The 16,582-nt window shown below is 56.7% G+C and overlaps 7 protein-coding genes across 7 annotated transcripts; 3 read left to right on the top strand and 4 right to left on the bottom strand.

The window, feature by feature from the left end:
• The first annotated feature begins 59 nt into the window (after positions 1-59).
• BDV59DRAFT_52434 (sugar porter family MFS transporter) lies at positions 60-2,515 on the top strand. Its single transcript, XM_073696554.1, has 2 exons — positions 60-840; positions 899-2,515. The coding sequence occupies exons 1-2, from the start codon at positions 520-522 to the stop codon at positions 2,246-2,248; spliced, it is 1,671 nt and encodes a 556-aa protein (XP_073552700.1). The 5' UTR covers positions 60-519; the 3' UTR covers positions 2,249-2,515.
• Position 2,516: 1 nt separating this feature from the next.
• On the bottom strand, positions 2,517-4,792 carry BDV59DRAFT_52418 (putative GTPase NOG1). Its single transcript, XM_073696553.1, has 2 exons — positions 2,890-4,792; positions 2,517-2,826 (listed from the first exon to the last, which is right to left on the bottom strand). Exons 1-2 carry the CDS (start codon positions 4,570-4,572, stop codon positions 2,785-2,787), a joined length of 1,725 nt encoding a protein of 574 aa, XP_073552699.1. The 5' UTR covers positions 4,573-4,792; the 3' UTR covers positions 2,517-2,784.
• An 833-nt stretch (positions 4,793-5,625) lies between these two features.
• On the bottom strand, positions 5,626-6,632 carry BDV59DRAFT_198195 (polyamine acetyltransferase; the record flags this gene model as incomplete). Its single annotated transcript, XM_073693112.1, has 3 exons — positions 5,626-5,649; positions 5,701-6,153; positions 6,222-6,632. The coding sequence occupies 3 exons, from the start codon at positions 6,630-6,632 to the stop codon at positions 5,626-5,628; spliced, it is 888 nt and encodes a 295-aa protein (XP_073552698.1).
• Positions 6,633-7,822: 1,190 nt separating this feature from the next.
• Positions 7,823-10,346, top strand: arg2 (acetyl-CoA:L-glutamate N-acetyltransferase). The gene is made up of 3 exons (XM_073696552.1): positions 7,823-7,985; positions 8,065-8,229; positions 8,305-10,346. Exons 1-3 carry the CDS (start codon positions 7,932-7,934, stop codon positions 10,252-10,254), a joined length of 2,169 nt encoding a protein of 722 aa, XP_073552697.1. The 5' UTR covers positions 7,823-7,931; the 3' UTR covers positions 10,255-10,346.
• Positions 10,347-10,438: 92 nt separating this feature from the next.
• On the top strand, positions 10,439-11,805 carry BDV59DRAFT_198193 (sterol homeostasis protein ARV1; the record flags this gene model as incomplete). Its single annotated transcript, XM_073693111.1, has 2 exons — positions 10,439-10,627; positions 10,678-11,805. The coding sequence occupies 2 exons, from the start codon at positions 10,439-10,441 to the stop codon at positions 11,803-11,805; spliced, it is 1,317 nt and encodes a 438-aa protein (XP_073552696.1).
• Positions 11,806-11,906: 101 nt separating this feature from the next.
• Positions 11,907-12,857, bottom strand: BDV59DRAFT_168894 (ATPase, V0 complex, subunit E1/e2). Its single transcript, XM_073688144.1, has 4 exons — positions 12,523-12,857; positions 12,352-12,435; positions 12,234-12,286; positions 11,907-12,176 (listed from the first exon to the last, which is right to left on the bottom strand). Exons 1-4 carry the CDS (start codon positions 12,531-12,533, stop codon positions 12,097-12,099), a joined length of 228 nt encoding a protein of 75 aa, XP_073552695.1. The 5' UTR covers positions 12,534-12,857; the 3' UTR covers positions 11,907-12,096.
• Positions 12,858-13,192: 335 nt separating this feature from the next.
• On the bottom strand, positions 13,193-16,578 carry BDV59DRAFT_190704 (BAR domain-containing protein; the record flags this gene model as incomplete). Its single annotated transcript, XM_073691791.1, has 9 exons — positions 13,193-13,225; positions 13,285-13,416; positions 13,478-14,039; positions 14,112-14,267; positions 14,401-14,448; position 14,682; positions 15,201-15,665; positions 15,725-15,815; positions 15,877-16,578. 9 exons carry the CDS (start codon positions 16,576-16,578, stop codon positions 13,193-13,195), a joined length of 2,190 nt encoding a protein of 729 aa, XP_073552694.1.
• Positions 16,579-16,582: the final 4 nt, after the last annotated feature.

The following is a 16,582-nucleotide window of genomic DNA, read 5'->3' as shown; positions in this document are numbered from 1 at the left end:
TGGATCGACAGAAAGAATTTTTTTTTTCGTTCGTAATGGTCGGCAGCCGTAGACGTCCACCAGATAATCCGTAGATTACCCGACCATGGCATCATGGTGCCGTTTTGGGACACTCCGCCGTAGTCATGGCATCATTCCATGTCTGCAGCCGTCACGGCGGATTTTCCCTTCGCTTGGCTTCGAGAATCTCGTGCTCCACTGGGGCTCTCCACCCTGACAACGCTGACTCCTGCATTCTCACACGAGTCGTCGGGTCCGTCCCTGCTGGGCCCCATGGAGAGAGAGTTGGAGAAACGAAGAATTGCCGACAAAATCTGCTGCTCCGGTGCTGGAGGGCATCCGTTGCACCTTCCGGTTTAAGCGGATGTCCCTATTTATCCCCCGCTGCCCGCACTCTCCCCAGCTTCTCTCTTCTCCTTTTTCTTCTTCTTCTCCTTCTTCTCCTTCCGTATACTTTTCTCCTCCCTCCTCCCTCCTCCCTTCATCTGCCCGACTCCTAGGTATCTTCTCCTCTTCACCATGGGTGTCGCCAATTTCATGACCCGGCTCAAACCCCGGGCTGAACAACAAGAACATTCTGAGTCGTCGACGCCCGCTCGTTCGGATTCTCGTCTCGAGAAGGACAATGACATGCTCGATGACAGCCCCGTCAAGTACCTCACTTGGCGCTCCTTCATTCTCGGTATTGTCGTCTCCATGGGAGGCTTCATCTTCGGTTACTCCACCGGTCAGATCTCCGGTTTCACCACCATGGGTGACTTTAAGAAACGTTTCGCCCAGCTTCAGCCTGACGGGACCTACGCCTTCAGCAACGTTCGCAATGGTCTGATTGTCGGCCTGGTATGTCCCCTCCCCCTCCCCCTTTCGATTGACAACATCCCTGTCTAACATCCCTCAGCTCTGTATTGGTACCATGATTGGTGCCCTTGTTGCCGCCCCCATCGCGGACCGCATCGGCCGCAAGATGTCCATCTCCTTTTGGTCGTTGATCCACATCGTCGGAATCATCATTCAGATCGCCACCGATGACAACTGGGTGCAGGTCGCCATGGGTCGTTGGGTCGCTGGCCTGGGTGTCGGAGCCCTGTCCAGCGTTGTCCCCATGTACCAGAGTGAATCTGCCCCCCGTCAGGTTCGTGGTGCCATGGTCAGTGCCTTCCAGCTGTTCGTCGCCTTCGGTATCTTCATCTCCTACCTGATCAACTACGGTACCGAATCCATCCAGTCTACCGCCTCCTGGAGAATCACCATGGGCATTGGCTTCGCCTGGCCCTTGATCTTGGGTATCGGTACTCTGTTCCTGCCCGAGTCCCCCCGTTACGCCTACCGTAACGGCCGCGTTGAGGAGGCCCGCAGCGTCATGTGCAAGCTCTACGGCGTTGGTCCCAACCACCGCTGCGTCGCCCAGGAGATGCAGGATATGAAGGAAAAGCTGGACGAGGAGCGTGCCGCCGGCACCGCCTCCTGGCATGAGATCATCACCGGTCCCCGCATGTTCTACCGTACCATGTTGGGTATCGTCCTGCAGTCCCTGCAGCAGCTCACCGGAGCCAACTTCATCTTCTACTACGGAAACTCCATCTTCACCTCCACCGGCTTGAACAACAGCTACGTCACCCAGATCATCCTCGGTGCTGTCAACTTTGGCATGACTCTCCCTGGTCTCTACATTGTGGAGCACTTCGGCCGCCGTAACAGTCTGATGATTGGCGCCGCCTGGATGTTCATCTGTTTCATGATCTGGGCCTCCGTCGGCCACTTCGCCCTCGACCTGGCCAACCCCCAGAACACGCCTCAGGCCGGAGCCGCCATGATCGTCTTCACCTGCTTCTTCATCGTCGGCTTCAGTACCACCTGGGGTCCCATCGTCTGGAGTATCTGCTCCGAGATGTACCCCTCCCGCTACCGTGCCATCTGCATTGGTATCGCCACCGCCGCCAACTGGACCTGGAACTTCCTCATCTCCTTCTTCACTCCCTTCATCTCCGGCGCCATCGACTTCGCCTACGGCTATGTCTTCGCCGGCTGCTGTTTCGCGGGTGTCCTCATCGTCTTCTTCTTCGTCAACGAGACCCAGGGCCGCACCCTTGAGGAGGTCGACACCATGTACGTCCTCGGCGTCAAGCCCTGGAAGAGCGCTAGCTGGACACCCCCCACTGGGATCATTGAGGATATGCACCGTGCTCCAGGCACTCCCAAGAAGGAAGCCGAGACCGAGCATAACGAACCCAGCGAGGTGCGCGAGTAAAGCCTTAGGTCGGAGTTGACTGTCGAAGAGGCCGACAGTATGTACAGTTATCGTGATTTCCGCAGAAGGAACTGTTTGTGGCTTTGAATGCGTTTATGCATTGCTTCTGAAGACCGACGAAAAGGATTGGGAAGCTATCGGCGTTTTGGATGGGATCGGTTGCATACCACTGTTTTTCGTGTATGTAGTAGGATACACCTTTTTGCATGCATCCATTGTGCTGTTCCGAAGTATCTGTTATAGCCAAACATCGCCCTACGTAAGTGCCTAGTAGTTTCAAGTACGGTAGGGAAGGTCATGAGATTCATCGTATGGCAGTCTAGAATACGCAGCACATCACCAGGTGAAGTGTTCAGATAAGTGGAATAGACATCGGACAGGTGGAGACCGAGGTATTTACGCATATATTCATCCAAAGGCCAGCAGCACGAAACATGAAAAGAAAACACCCGACGCCCTTGTTCTTTTTAATACCCAGTTCATGACAGAAGAAATGAGGAATATTAGAGATATCCAGCGGCTCGTCGTGCATGTCCTTACCGACGTTGGGTCTTGCCGATGGTGCGCTTTCCGGAGAACTGTGCGTTATTAGCAGGGATGAAAAGGGAAAAAGGGGGGGTAAAACACAATATATAACGTACCAAGTGCTTGGGAAGAGAGGCCGTCGTGTGACGATCGGCTTCTCCCGCGCGGGCCATCCGGTTCATCTTCTTCTGGCCCAGCTTCTTCAACCGCTCGGCCTGGGTGCGGGCGGTGTCGTTGGTGACACCGTCCAGGAGACGGTTGGTGGCGGCCTGGCTGCGGGCGCGGCCCTTGGCCTTGGCGATGGCCTGGCGGGGGTCGGACATGTCGACGTCCATGGCGTCGTCGTCGGCCTGGTCGCGGGTGGTGGTGCGGCCGCGGGTGTGGCTCTGGGCGCGGGCGCGGGCGGAGGCAGCATCGACATCGTAGCCGGCCTCCTCGAGGGCCTCCTCCATCTGCGAGAGCTTCTTGGCCTTGGCGCTGCGCGGGATGGCGGCGCGGTTCTTGAGCGACTTGCGCATCTTGGCCTCGTTGCGCATGAGGGCCTGCTTCTCGCGGATGAGGTCGGCCTTCATGCGGATGTCGGCGTCGTCGACGTCCTCGACGCTCTCGTCCGACTCGTAGTAGCCGGTGGCCTCCAGCTTCTCCTCCTCCTCCTCGAGGGCGGCCAGCTTGGCCTCGATGTCCGGGTCGACGAAGTCGTAGACGTTCTTGCCGTTGAACACCTCGGGGATCTTGTCGTGCTTCCACTCGTCGTTCTCCAGCTGGTACGTCTTCTTCAGGTCGATGTTGTACACGCCGGCCCCGCCGTTCTCCTCCTCGAGGTCGCGCTCCAGCCGCCGCCGCTCCGGGTCGTCCTTGTCGTACTTCTTCAGCTGCTTGACCTCGTCCGGGATGAAGGCTTCGCGCGTCACCCCGCCCATCGGCTGCGCCACGTGGATGCGCGCCAGCACGTCGCCCAGCCGGCCGCCCGGCGTGCCCGAGCTGTTGGTGCCGGACTTGAGCTTCTGCGCCACGCGCTCCGCGAGGAGCTTGTCGCAGGCGGCGTTCTTCACGTGCGTGACGCCCTCGGTCGTGGTGCACGACAGCTGCAGCAACTCGACGTCGCCGGACTTGAGGATGCCCTGCAGCGCCTCCTGGTACTCGGGCTCCAGGTCCTCCGGGCGGCGCACGTCGATCTTGTTGACCACCAGGAAGACGATCTTGTTGGCGAAGAGCGGCCGGATGCTGTGGAAGAGCTTGATCTGGTCGCCGACCGAGTAGCCGCACTGCTCCGACAGGTCCATGAAGTACATCACCGCGGAGCGGAGATGCGCGATCGCCGTGATCGACTGCATCTCAATCGTGTTCATCTCCTCCAGCGGGTGATCCAGGATACCCGGCGTGTCGATCGCCTGGAACCGCAGGTACTTGTAGTCGAAGTGGCCGACGAACAAGCTCTTGGTCGTGAAGGCATACGGCTGGACGTCGACGTCTGCGCGGGTGATGCTGCGCAGGAAGCTGGACTTGCCGACGTTGGGGTACCCGCAGATCAGCAGCGTGCGGGTGTTGGGGTCGATCGAGGGCAGACGGCCCAGATGCTGGCGCACCTGCTCGAGATAGACGAGGGGATCTTTCAGACGGCGGCAGATGGTGGCCATGCGACCGAGGGCGGCCCGCTTCAGCTGTTTGCACTGGAACAGCGACTGCGCATACTTGATCAGGCGGACGTAGTCCCGGGACACAGTTTCGATGAGGTGCTTGGCGGTCGACACCTGACCGAGGGCAATCCGGAAGTGGTCGGCATCGTAGAGGGTGTTCATCAAATCCTTGTCTGGGGGGGTGTTAGACGATTCGGTCTGGTGTTCGGCGGCAATGCAGAGAGCGACTTACGGAATGGATGAATATCCTGCAGGCGCGGGAATCCGTCCAAGATCGCCTGGAATTTCTCGCAGAAAGTCTCCTGCGTGTATTTCACCTTTCGAGTGTAGAAACCTAGCCCGCGAGAAAATTTCATATTAGCCCGTACTCCTCACGGATCCGAAAGTTACGATGCGGATGGGAGATTTTGTCGGTCCGGAAGCAATGCTGGGGTCGCCAAATACCTCTAATACGACTGATCTTGAAACCGGAACGAATCTGAGTGGGCAATTGGCGCTGCGTGCGACTGAGGACGATATCCAGGAACTCCTGGCTCGTCGGCACAGGAGCGATCTAAGCAAGCGGTCAGTCTGGTGGCTCGAGAACAGCCGGGAGAGACGACAAAAACGTACATCCTTCCAAGTGGTCTTCATTATGGGCACCTGGGTCGTGAATGACACAAAAAGGCCCGGGAAAAAGAAGAAGGATGATGGGAAGAAGTGATGGAAAAATTCCCCTCCTCTTGGACGACGGCGAAAAGAAAGAAAAAAAAATATTGTCGGGCGGTCGGGGCAGATTTTGGCGGGCGGTGAGAGGACGGCACATGATGTGGGGTTTACACTGTACGGAGAACTAGAGTGTTTCTACCATTGATTGAATAACAGTTTAAATTTCATCTGTACATTGAACTACTGGGACTAGTGATACATATCCTGTTCCTGACTATCCCATCATTCGTCATCAGCATGGGGTATCTGTCCCGGAGAATCATCGTAGCCCAGACACGCAAACTCCGTTGTTTTGATATCTTCTCTATCCCACCATATAAACCAAAACCAGTGCGAAGGAAACAAAAACGTAACATGCATGAGTTGTCGTCTGAATCTTGAGGGGAAGGAGGCATAAAAATAAAGAAGAAGAAAATCAATGCAAACAGTTCAATGCACCGGTGGCGTGAAAGCGAGTCGGTCGTATCGAAAAGAAAGGAAAATGAACAAGGCGATGATTCATCGTCCTTACTCTTGATAAAACTCAATCACCTATTCGAGATCAGCATCTGCAAGGATCGTACCATTTCAATAAAACCCTACCATATCGGTCCAGCCGCCGCCACCAAACTGACACTTGCTCGGACCACGATTCTCAAACCCGAACGACTCGTAGAACGGGATCAAATGGTCGTGGACAATGATTGCCAGGCGATCTGCAATTTGCGCCTCCCGGATCCGGTGGATGTACGACTTCATCAGGGTACTCCCGACCTGCTTGCCCTGGTGTTCTGGGAGGACGGCCAGCGAGTGGATGGCGACGGTGCCACCGTACTCATCGTGGCCGATTGTCTCCCCGTTCTCGACGGTCATGCGCTCGTTCTGCCAGTTCGCGGGGAAGGCCATGGCCGTATCCGTTACCGTTGGGGAGGAGGTTCTCGTGGCGACGATATGCCCCACCAACGTCGGGCGAGGTTTTGGCTCTCCCTCCTTCAGCACCGGGAGAGTGAAAAGACCCAGGCAGAGCTCCGGACACTTGTTCAGACGGTAGATGAACTGGACACGAGTTAGCCAGCGCCCATGCAGCCAGACACCGAATTCACATGCCGTAAGGGGGACCATACCTTGTCGCGCGAACAGCGCTCCTGCTCGGGGAAGGCCGATTCCACATTCACACAGTCATCGACGTTCGACACCGTGAGGACCTGGACGAAGGGGTGCAGTTCGTCCAACTTGGTCCGCTGGTGGACGGGAGGGCGACGAAACCAATAGGGGAACTCGTTGATATCTTCGTGATCGACGGCGACATAGTCCTCCTCGACTTCTTCCTCGTCATCGTCGTCGTCGACGTCGGCAAATTCAGAGGGGAGGCCGTTCGCCAGGACGGCCTCTGCACGGCGCGACAGGTCGCTTCCGGTAGCCGGGAGCGAAACGGTGTCGGCGTTGGACAAGGGTTTGAGCCCGTTGATGGGCTGATCGACCGGTGGGTTGGAGGTCGGCTGATCGGACATAGTTTGGTCGCCTTGACTCTGCATGGTGTGGGAGGAGGACGAGTCGCAAAGGCAAAAAGGCAAAGGGGAAAAAAAGGTGGGGGAGGGGAAGGGGAGGAAAAGTGGGCGCAAAAAAATTAATGCGGCAAGGGAAGGAGGCAAATTGGGGAAAGCAAAGGTACAAACAAGGTTGAAGCGAGAGAGCGAGAGAAAATTCTATCGGCGATAAAGTCGATGAACAAGCGAACGGGAAAGACCAGGGGATCTTCAGCCAGGACCAGGGGGGAAAGAAAGGATTATTGGCTGCGGAAGGAGAGATTGATGGGAAGACGAAGGGCAGGAACGAGGGGGTCCGACTGTTCGGGAAGTTCTTTCTGTGACCAGACCCGTGGGAGGCCGCTTGGCAGAGAATGTGGGGATCTTTAGATAGATTAATTATACTCCGTAGATGAATGTAGGGATCATTCATGTACGATATATATCCCTATCTATATGGATAGACAGAGTTGTAAAGAAGGATACGTTTCGTCTCTACGAGTCCTGCGTACTGGATTCTATTCTTGTCCAGATCTGGCACCGGCACGCAGATCAGCCACATCCGGATCGAGGAGGAGGGCATGAGACATCGAGTACTCGGACAAGACAATAACTTGAGGAGTACGAAAGAAATGATAGGAAATATACTAGGTACGGAGTAGTCTCCTCGAGTACAGGAATTAATAAAGACTAACAGGTGCGCCCTGTGTAGATACTCAGGTCCCGACTCCCTCCGATTAATGCCGAGTTTCCCCTTCCGGTCAGGCGCAGGTATGTTTCTGCCTCAGGCATGTATCTACCGCATCCACTGTACTCAGAGTACTACCTACTCTGTAGTAAGTATCAAGAATAAAATCTACTATGTACCGAGGTAACCCTTGTCATGTCTGTGAGAATAAGTTCGTAGGAGACACTGCATCTCTAATGACTCTGTCTTTCCGAATGGACACTCATACGGTGTATCCACCCTTCAGACTATCTAGGTACTCCCTCTGCAGTAAAACTACCTAGTACCTAGTATCTAGTACTGAACCTGTCTAGGTAATCAACAGTTCAAACGTACTCGTCGGTCTAAGAGTTATCAATCTACCCTAATTAAAAAAACCCACCATCGATCGGCGTTATCGGACGAATCGCAGCCGACAACGGAATGCGTCATATTCCGCATCGACTCATTTTTGTTTCTTCTCCGAGGCCCCCATCCACTGCGAGCCCCCCCATTGCTTGATCGTCTGTCTCCTCCTGCTCTCTTTCTCCTATGTATCCTGCTCCGTCCCAAGGTCCCTCTGTTTTCGTCGCAAACGAAACATGAGCTCGACATCCCTCGTTTGGCCGCGCACGGCCAAGTCCTCCCTGCTGCAGGTAAAAGACGCCCTCCCGACCTCTCGCTCGTCCACGCTCTCCCGGCTGACCGACATTCCCTTTCCCCTCGTTGGAATAGCATCGAGTCCCCCCTCGTGGTAGCAAAAAATCGTTCGTCCCTCTGCCTTGCCGGTCCTTTTCCTCCTCCACCGATCGGCGAGTCCACCAAAGCGCCGATTTTTCTTCCAGCAGCAAAAGCTATGATCGACTCGGCCGTCGGGCTAGGGAAAAACTGTTGGATCGTGTATGTTGATCGCTGGAGCATTGTCTATCACATGGCTCACGTCACTGACGCATCCACTGTCGTGCGCCATTGCAGGAATTCTTCCTCAGTCTGCTGAATTCCGCATCTACCAAGCGTGAAGCGAAGTCCTATCTGGCTCGACTCAGAGCCCAACACTCGCCGAAACCACAACAGAAACAGCCAGAGAAAGACACCACAGATCCATTTCCCCCTCCCCTACCTTCGGGCGTCAACCTGGGATCATTCTATGGAGCCTCGCGGTCCGTCTACGACAGCCCGGTCTTCCGACATGACTCGACACCAACTCCTCGCCGAGAAGTCCCCGAGGAGCGACTACACCTCGCCTTGATCAAACTCACCACCCCGCAGCTTCTCGATGACTACATCATTGATGGCGTCGCCAAAACGCTGTCTCAGCTTCATCGGCTGGGCATGGCCAGCTGTGTGGTAGTTGATCCGGGGGCCGGTGATCACCCGAATGTCCTGCGGAAGATCGCTGCTGAACAGGCCGATCGTCTCTCCAACGCCATCGATGCCCAGCCCGACTCGAAATCCGCCCACCTAGACTCCGTTCTATCTCTTTCCGTAGCCGACCCCGACACCCCCACGGTCCTGTCCCGGAAGGCTCTTCTGAGCCCCATGCGCGACGGCCACATTGTCATCCTAGCCCCCATTGCGTACACAGAAGATGTTCCAAAGGCGGTCATCGTCTCGGCAGAGAGTGCTGTTCTGGCTCTTACAAAGGAACTCGCCGGATTGGCGACTCGTCCTGATCCCGATGAGGATCCCTGGCTCACGGCCCAGAGGATCGGGGACCTCCAGAAGGAGGTCTCGTTGGATAGAGTGATCTTACTGGATCCTCTTGGGGGTATACCGGCCTTTAGCGGGCCACAGACATCCCATGTTTTCATCAACATGGAGCAGGAGTACGACGATATAGAGCAGGAGTTACTCCGAGTTCGGGAGTCTGCGACTTCAAGCAACGAACAATCAGGCCGCTCTCGTTCCGATACGAACCTGTCGTCCATTGCAGATAGCAACCCGATCTCGAAATTTGCAAACCAGGAGGTTGTGTCTGTACCTCCTGAGCAAGAAGCTGTTCTCCCCGGCCTGAGGCTCGAAGAGCGCGCCGTGGACGGCCACCTGGGAAACCTTTCTTTGTCTCAAAAAGTGCTTGCTATGTTACCAGCGGCCTCGTCTGGTATCATCACATCGCCTGTGGAAGTTGCAAACTCGGCGATGGCCCCCCAGACTACTCCGTCTGGTTTGGCTGTGGGTACGCGACGACAGAGAAACCCACTCATCCACAATCTGCTCACTGATAAGCCACTGCTTTCATCGTCGCTGCCAGTAAGCCGGCGAGCGGCCATGAATGGTAGACGGGGTTCTCTGACGGGCCCCAGCTCCCACACGACATTTGTCAAGCGGGGCATGCCGCTGACTATCATCCCGAATCCTCGAGTCCAGGTCTGGACCGCTCAGACTCGGCCACGGATGAGCTTGGACGATCCAAGCATTGACCTTCCGCGGCTGGTTCAGCTGATCGAGGATTCTTTCAACCGTAAACTGGATGTGCAAGACTACCTCGACCGGATCCATGATCGCTTGGCCGGTCTGATCATAGCAGGGGAGTACGAGGGAGGAGCCATTTTGACATGGGAGCTTCCCCCTGGTGTTGAAGACGACGGGAGTGCCGCTAGTGAAGCCCGGATGGTCCCCTACTTGGACAAATTCGCCGTCCTCAAGCGCAGCCAGGGTGCCGGAGGGGTTGCTGATATCGTCTTCAACGCGATGGTTCGCACATGCTTCCCCAACGGCGTTTGCTGGCGCAGTCGCAAAGACAACCCGGTGAATAAATGGTACTTTGAGCGGTCTGAGGGAACGTGGAAGCTGGCTGATACCAACTGGACTATGTTCTGGACAACTCCGGGCCTGCCTGATGATTCGCAACGGTTCCGGGACTATGAGGCTGTGTGTCGCAGCATTCAGCCCAGCTGGGCCGACGACACTGGAGTGGTGGACTGAAGAGATGGATTGATGATAGAAAAAATGCCACTGTATATAGACCATAGACATGAACTTGAGCCTCACCGCCTTCCGCGTTGAGAGCTTCCACCTCACCTCTCCTCCCCGCCGCCTCCATGTTTTCCCTCCCGCATTGCGAGCCCTACTACGATGGAAACCACTATGAAGACGGATCAATGACACGATGCCTATCTGCATCGAATGCTCCTATCCCGTCTCGCACCTGTACAGCACCTACAGCCGCGCCGATGACCGCTCCTTGGGCAAAGGCGTGCGTTTGACGCAATGTCCGCGCTGTCAACGATTCGCCGACAAATACGTCGAATATGATTTCGTTGTGATCTTCATTGATCTGGTGCTGATCAAACCACAAGTATGTGGACGTTAGACGACATTGAATACCTCAATTGCTGACCGCGACAGGTGTATCGACATCTCCTTTTCAACCGACTCGGGGGTGATGACAACCAGTTCGACCGCTCAATCATCCGACTAGGTGTCCTCCTGCTCTTGTTCGACGTCTATCTGACCTGGGCCCGCATCGAGAAATCCCCCTCGCTCGCGACCACCTTCCTGTCGCACGCGCCCATCGTCGTGCAATACCTCTTTTTCCTTGGTCTCAATGCGCTCGCGACCCTCGCCCATCACCTCACCATCCGCCTACTCGCCTCCATCCTTGCGCCGACAACCCAGGCCGACCAAAGCAGCACCCCTACACAATCCTCCGCCGAACGGCCGCTGTCCTATCCGCCAACCCCCGTCTTCCCCTCATTCCCGGCGCAGAACACAAACCCACACCCGCAGTCCTCGTCCCCCACCTTAAGCCCGCCAAAGCCCAACCCCCAAGGATTGTCCAACGACATCTCCTCCCCCGCAGGCGCCGCCCCCTCTACAAACACCAACAACGGCTCCTCCAACCTCCCACCCGCCGCCGCCGCCTTAGGACCCTTCCCCCCGGCCCCGCCATTACGCCGCACCTCCACAGCCCCCGTGCAGAGCATCCGACCTCTCCCGCCGCCATCCCCCGCCAGTCCCACGGCGATTAGCACCGCGCTGCTCGTCAGCAGCTGCGCGAAACTCTTCCCTATCCTGCTCGTCATCTGGGGCCCCGACGGCAGCGGAAGCGCCTCCAACGCCACCGAGAGCGTCCCCGCGGGCGCCAGCTCCGGCCGGTCCACGACGCCGGTCACTCTCGCCCAACGCGCGCTGAATGGCGTCACGCCCGCCGTCGCGACCTCGACACGTCCCGCGTCCAGGACGACCGACACCGTGGCCGATCCGGCGGCGACTTCATCTTCGCTTCTGCGCGGCTTGGTCCAGTTGATGCCGGCGTCGGTTCCGACGAGCTACTTCGGGAGCGTGGTCGAGTTCGTCGCGTCGTTCCTCTCACTCAATGCCGCCGACACGCATCTCGTCCTGCTGAGCAACATCGAGGCCTTGTACATCCTCCTGGGATGTGGGTATCTCCGTGCCATGGCGCTCGCAGTCGCGGGGCTGGCTGCACGGTGGACCGTCCAACGGGTGATCTTGGGGGCGGTAGGGGTGGGTTGATGTGGTTTTCTTTTCCAGAGAGAGCAGCAGCAGTATCTAGCTACGGATACAGCCATAATCTAATGTCTTGTAATCTACCAATGCATGGTCGATCCGGAAGGGTCTATAATTCCGCTAAACGAAGTTTGGAATAATACGCACGACATACTCAGAACGTAACATAGCTATACAAGCCACCCCCGCAAGCCCCGGGTGGTCCATTATACCAATTCCCATCTACCACGAGATAACCAACGCACTTCTTCCCCCCTCCGGGAACCACCATAGTATACCATATCATCTCCTGGCCATCTACTCGGGTACATGACCAGGCCGAATATCCGATCGCTTGGGCACGATAAGCGGGTGCCATTGCGCCATGAAGGTGATCGCTGCAGACTCCGTTAGCGAACCGGCCACGTCTCTGGGAAAGCATCCGGCCAACATACCCCACATCAGATAACACGACACGAACGAGAGGATCAGCGTGCTCCGCCAAAGACTGCGTGGTGGTCAGCAACTGGTTCCTCGCATGCTACCGATGGAGGTGGAGGGGGGGAATCTCACGTCTGGTTATCGCCCTTGGGGCTGAAGATCCATGCTAGCACCGACGCAACAGCGATAATGATCAGGCCGATAATGAGACTCCACCTGCGAGTGGTGAGCAAAGTGCACCTTCACGTTAAGAGCATCAAGGCGAGGCATGATTGGAGTGCATGCGGACCCTAGGGACCATACCCGCTAGCCATGTTTGTTTCTTCGATTGGTGTATCTTGCGAGCCGCTGTCTTCTTCAGAGGTAGAAGTCTGGCCAGGAAGGATGGCGTAAAGGCGAACACAGGAGGGACCAGCCTGCCGTGTTTATGCGTGTGTGTGTCTCCGGTGCGCTCGATCCGGGATAATTGTTCGTGATGCTTTGCGGTCAGAAGCCCACGCTGGTGCTCTGCAGCGAGCTAATCGGGTCGCCGAAGAGGATTGGTAGGAGGGCAGGAAGGCGGTGATTGAATCAGCGGAGTGTATTCGGAGTGACCGTTGCGATGAAGTCCGCCGCTCTCGATGTATCTCCGTCGCGGGAGCTTCCCCGTGGACTCGTGGCCTGAGGCTCAGTCGCCTGTGGCAGTGCCATTAAGGCGGTGTAATGTGGCAGAATCACGTCCACCAAGACATCCAGAGGATCGAATGTAAACGTGTACCACAACATTCATTAAGGGGACTTATTATATCATGCATGGCATACTTTACGCATATACGGTACAATTTACGTACGAATAAGTATCCACACCGAAGGAATAGGTTAACCGGCACGTTCAAGCGCAATAGGGGGTAAATCACAGTGTAGCCTCACAAGCAGAAAGCATCAAACAGAAATCACGGAACAAACGGAGGACCGTTGAAGATACAGACTATGCTTAAGCTCCCTCACGGCTCTTGCGGTAGCTAGCCTGGACGATACAATTAGTCTCTCGAGAGACAGCAGACCCAAAAACAGGTGAACTCATACCTCCTGCTCCACCTGCAGTCCATCGACCACAGGAGCCAGTTCGCTGAGGATCTCGTATGCGCGCTTGTGGAATTCCAGCTGCGCGGCGATCAAGTCGGCAAGGTTTCTCAGGGGCTCGGGGGTATCCAGGACCTAGTCGTCAGAAGCATCAGTAACCAAACACAGCGACATACGGTATAAGGACAAGACATACGTTCTTCATAACGCTGACGGCCTCCTCAGTCTGTCCGACGAACTCATCCTCGGCCTGCTCGATCTCGGCGCGGGCCTCCTCGCTGAGGTTGTCCATGTCGCCGTTGGCGGCGGCCCTCTTGCTCGCCTTGACGGAGTCGAGCATGAGACGGGCGTTCTCGACATTCTTGCGCGCCTTCGCCGCAAACATCAAGTTGGTGTTGAGGGTGGTGTTCCAGCCGGCGAGGAAGCGCGACTGGATCTGCGCATCCTGGGCCAGACGGGCCTCGCCCACCTTCTCCGAGGCCAGGGCGTACTTCTCCAAAGCGGTAGCCAGAGGGTCTTCGCCGGTGGTGTTCTGCGCGAGCGTCTGGGAGCCAGACAGGGAGGCGCGGGCGATGGCGTGGTTGAAGGTCTTGGGCTGAGGCTTGGCCGAGGGAGGGGCAGTCAGGGCGGCCTGCGCCTCAGCGGGGGAGCTCGCCTGAGACAGGAGCTGGACTTTCTCGTTGATTGTGCGGCCCAGATCGTTGAAGGATTCGCGGATGTTGGGAGGGTAGTCGTAAGCTTCGTTGGAGTACTGGGAGCTGTACGGAGACGGAACACATTAACGAAGGCGAGCCCTTACACGGGCTAGCGGCGGAAGAGGAGAAACTCACGTCACCTGTAGAAGCTTCTGGTGTACGAGTTTCAGGGCATCCACCCGCTTCTCGAGTTCGATATACTCATCGGGAAGTTGGGTGCGGTCTTCGGCCTGGCCCAACTGCTCCCGGATCATCTGCTGCGTGCGCTGAGCAAAAGGAGAAATGCTCGCACTACCATGAGAAACAAGGGAAAGATATAAACATGTCAGCGAAGGGACTTTGGCAGCGGGAGGGACTAAAGGGGATATGCAAGAGCGGCGGAGCGAGTAGAAGCGACTCGGGGGGGGTCCAGTGTTCATCTCACCTCAAGTTCTTTCCAAATGCCTGGAATTTGTCCATGATTGCAGTCCAGCTGAGAGAATAGTATGGTCAAGAGAAAGAAAAGAAGACGGTCCAAGGGGCAATAGAGACTGGAGGTGATCGAGCGAGAATTGTTTTGGGGTTGTTTAGGTGAGTTGCGTTGCTTCCATCGCGGCCAGAACTGCCCGTCGACACCGCCTCCTCCCCGTGGCAGCTGCACGGCCACCGTGGCTTGTTTCCAGATGATCTCGGGAGCCCTAACAGTTGACATGAAGTACAGCCCACCCTTCGATGTATTATTGTCTTATAAACACTAAATTATTTGAATGGCAATACATGTGTGCGAGCTTCTACGGTTAGGGCGCGACCCATTCCCTGTCAAGGTTCAAGACACATTGCCGGAGGTGGGAGTCGAAAGACGTTCTACAGAGCATGAGCCCTCGCGACTAGAGTATAGATCATTTAGGTTATGTGGATAGACCCTATGGGATCGACTGAGAATAAGATGCCTGTCATTCTATATTCTCGTACGGATATCAGTAAATACCAGGAAAGGATTCATACTCATCATCTCATAGCCCGAGGCTGCCAAACCAGTATCAAGCAGAAACAGACAACAAAGGTCAAAAAGCGTTAGTCCCAGAAGATTCGCCAATTATCACCGACTTTACCAACAAGGCCGGATCGTATTCAGTTCTGTCCCCATCACCTAAGTCAGCGTAGCCATCATCGCCCGAAGGATGCGAGAATCGGGGCCTGTCAGGCAGTTAGAACTAATCCAGGGGAAAGTCTCATGCGTCTTACCTCTGCGATCCCTCTTCACCTCGAGCACCTCCTCACGATCACCGTCGCCATGGATAATCTCAGTATCGCGGATATAATCCCCACTACTGCGCCGTTCCGCCTGCAGGTATTCTGCAAAGTCCTCCTCGCTGCTTCGAGGCCGCACGACGACCGCAAGTGGTCCCGCACTGACCTTATCAGACTCATCCCGATCAAAGTGCGTGACCCTGCGAACAGGCGACGACCGCCGGCGGGGCCGACCATGCACCGACACCGACCGAGTCCGCGAGATGGTCCGCGTGGTACGCTTCTCCTCCAGATCGTAATCATAATGCCGCGTGCGCGACGAGCGTCGCGACGGCGACGCCTCGACGATGAGCATGTTGTGGCTAGAGCGGGGAGAATAAGGTTCGAGAGCGACTCGTTCCACCAGTTTCTCGCGCGGCCTCGCCCGCGGCGGGGAGATGGAGGTTTCTATAAACCGGGCTGGTGGGAAGAGTCAGGTCCGTCGACTCTCACGGTATACGGGCACGTGGCTGGCCTACCTTCAGAGCGGCGTCTGATCTCGCGACTCCGGCTGATCACATCGTCAATCTGCTCTTTCGACAGCGCGACCTGAATAATGACCATGTCACCCTGCGCCAGCCACAGTCAGCAATCGCACTCTGTCCTGTCTCTTTCCAGACGGTCTACATACCTCCTCCTCGTACGGGTACCCAAACTCTCGAACCGCATGCGTATGGACGAGCTTGCGCGGCATCCGGGTCTTGCCCTTGCGGGGGTACGGTTTCCCTATCTCGACTTCATCGACGACTCGCTCGCGGACATGGCTGGGTCGTCGCAGACGGTCGCGCGGGACACGGGCGTGGTCGCGGAAATGACGCAACTCCTCATCGCCGTAGACGTCCGGGTCGGCGATACGGATGTCTTCGTAGAAGTCGGATTCGCGCGAGCGGCGGAAGGAGCGTCGGCGGCGTGGCGGGGGGCTACGAGGGCGTCGCGGGACGTAGTCGCCGCGATAATAGTACTCGTCGAGCTTACGCGAGGGAATGCGATCAAAGGTGTCGAGGGATGACTGGCGGCGGAGCAGTCGAGGGCGGAGAGGAGGCGGCGGGGGACTTTCTGCACGTGGCCGGTGAACCAGCGGTCCGGATGGATGAAGCAGATGGTCATCCTCGTACTCCCTGTCCGGCCGGCGAGCAGGAGGCCCGTAGCGATCGGTCTCGTGCAGACGGAATTCGAAGCGGTCATCCTCCACCCGGCGGGGTCGTTCGAGCACTGGAGGGCCACGAGAGTGTAGACGGTCGCGCCGCTCACGCGAGAACCGGTCGGCGTCCCAGCGATCGGGCTCGGAGTCTAGGGCTCCGGTAGAGCGACGGAAGTCGTCGTAGCGAGGCATGTGG

The sequence above is a fragment of the Aspergillus ambiguus genome (assembly GCF_047715705.1).
Source record: "Aspergillus ambiguus strain CBS 117.58 unplaced genomic scaffold BDV59scaffold_2, whole genome shotgun sequence".
Classification (NCBI taxonomy): domain Eukaryota; kingdom Fungi; phylum Ascomycota; class Eurotiomycetes; order Eurotiales; family Aspergillaceae; genus Aspergillus; species Aspergillus ambiguus.
The sequence above is the reverse complement of the archived record's forward strand: the minus strand, read 5'-3'. Positions and strand labels throughout refer to the sequence as shown.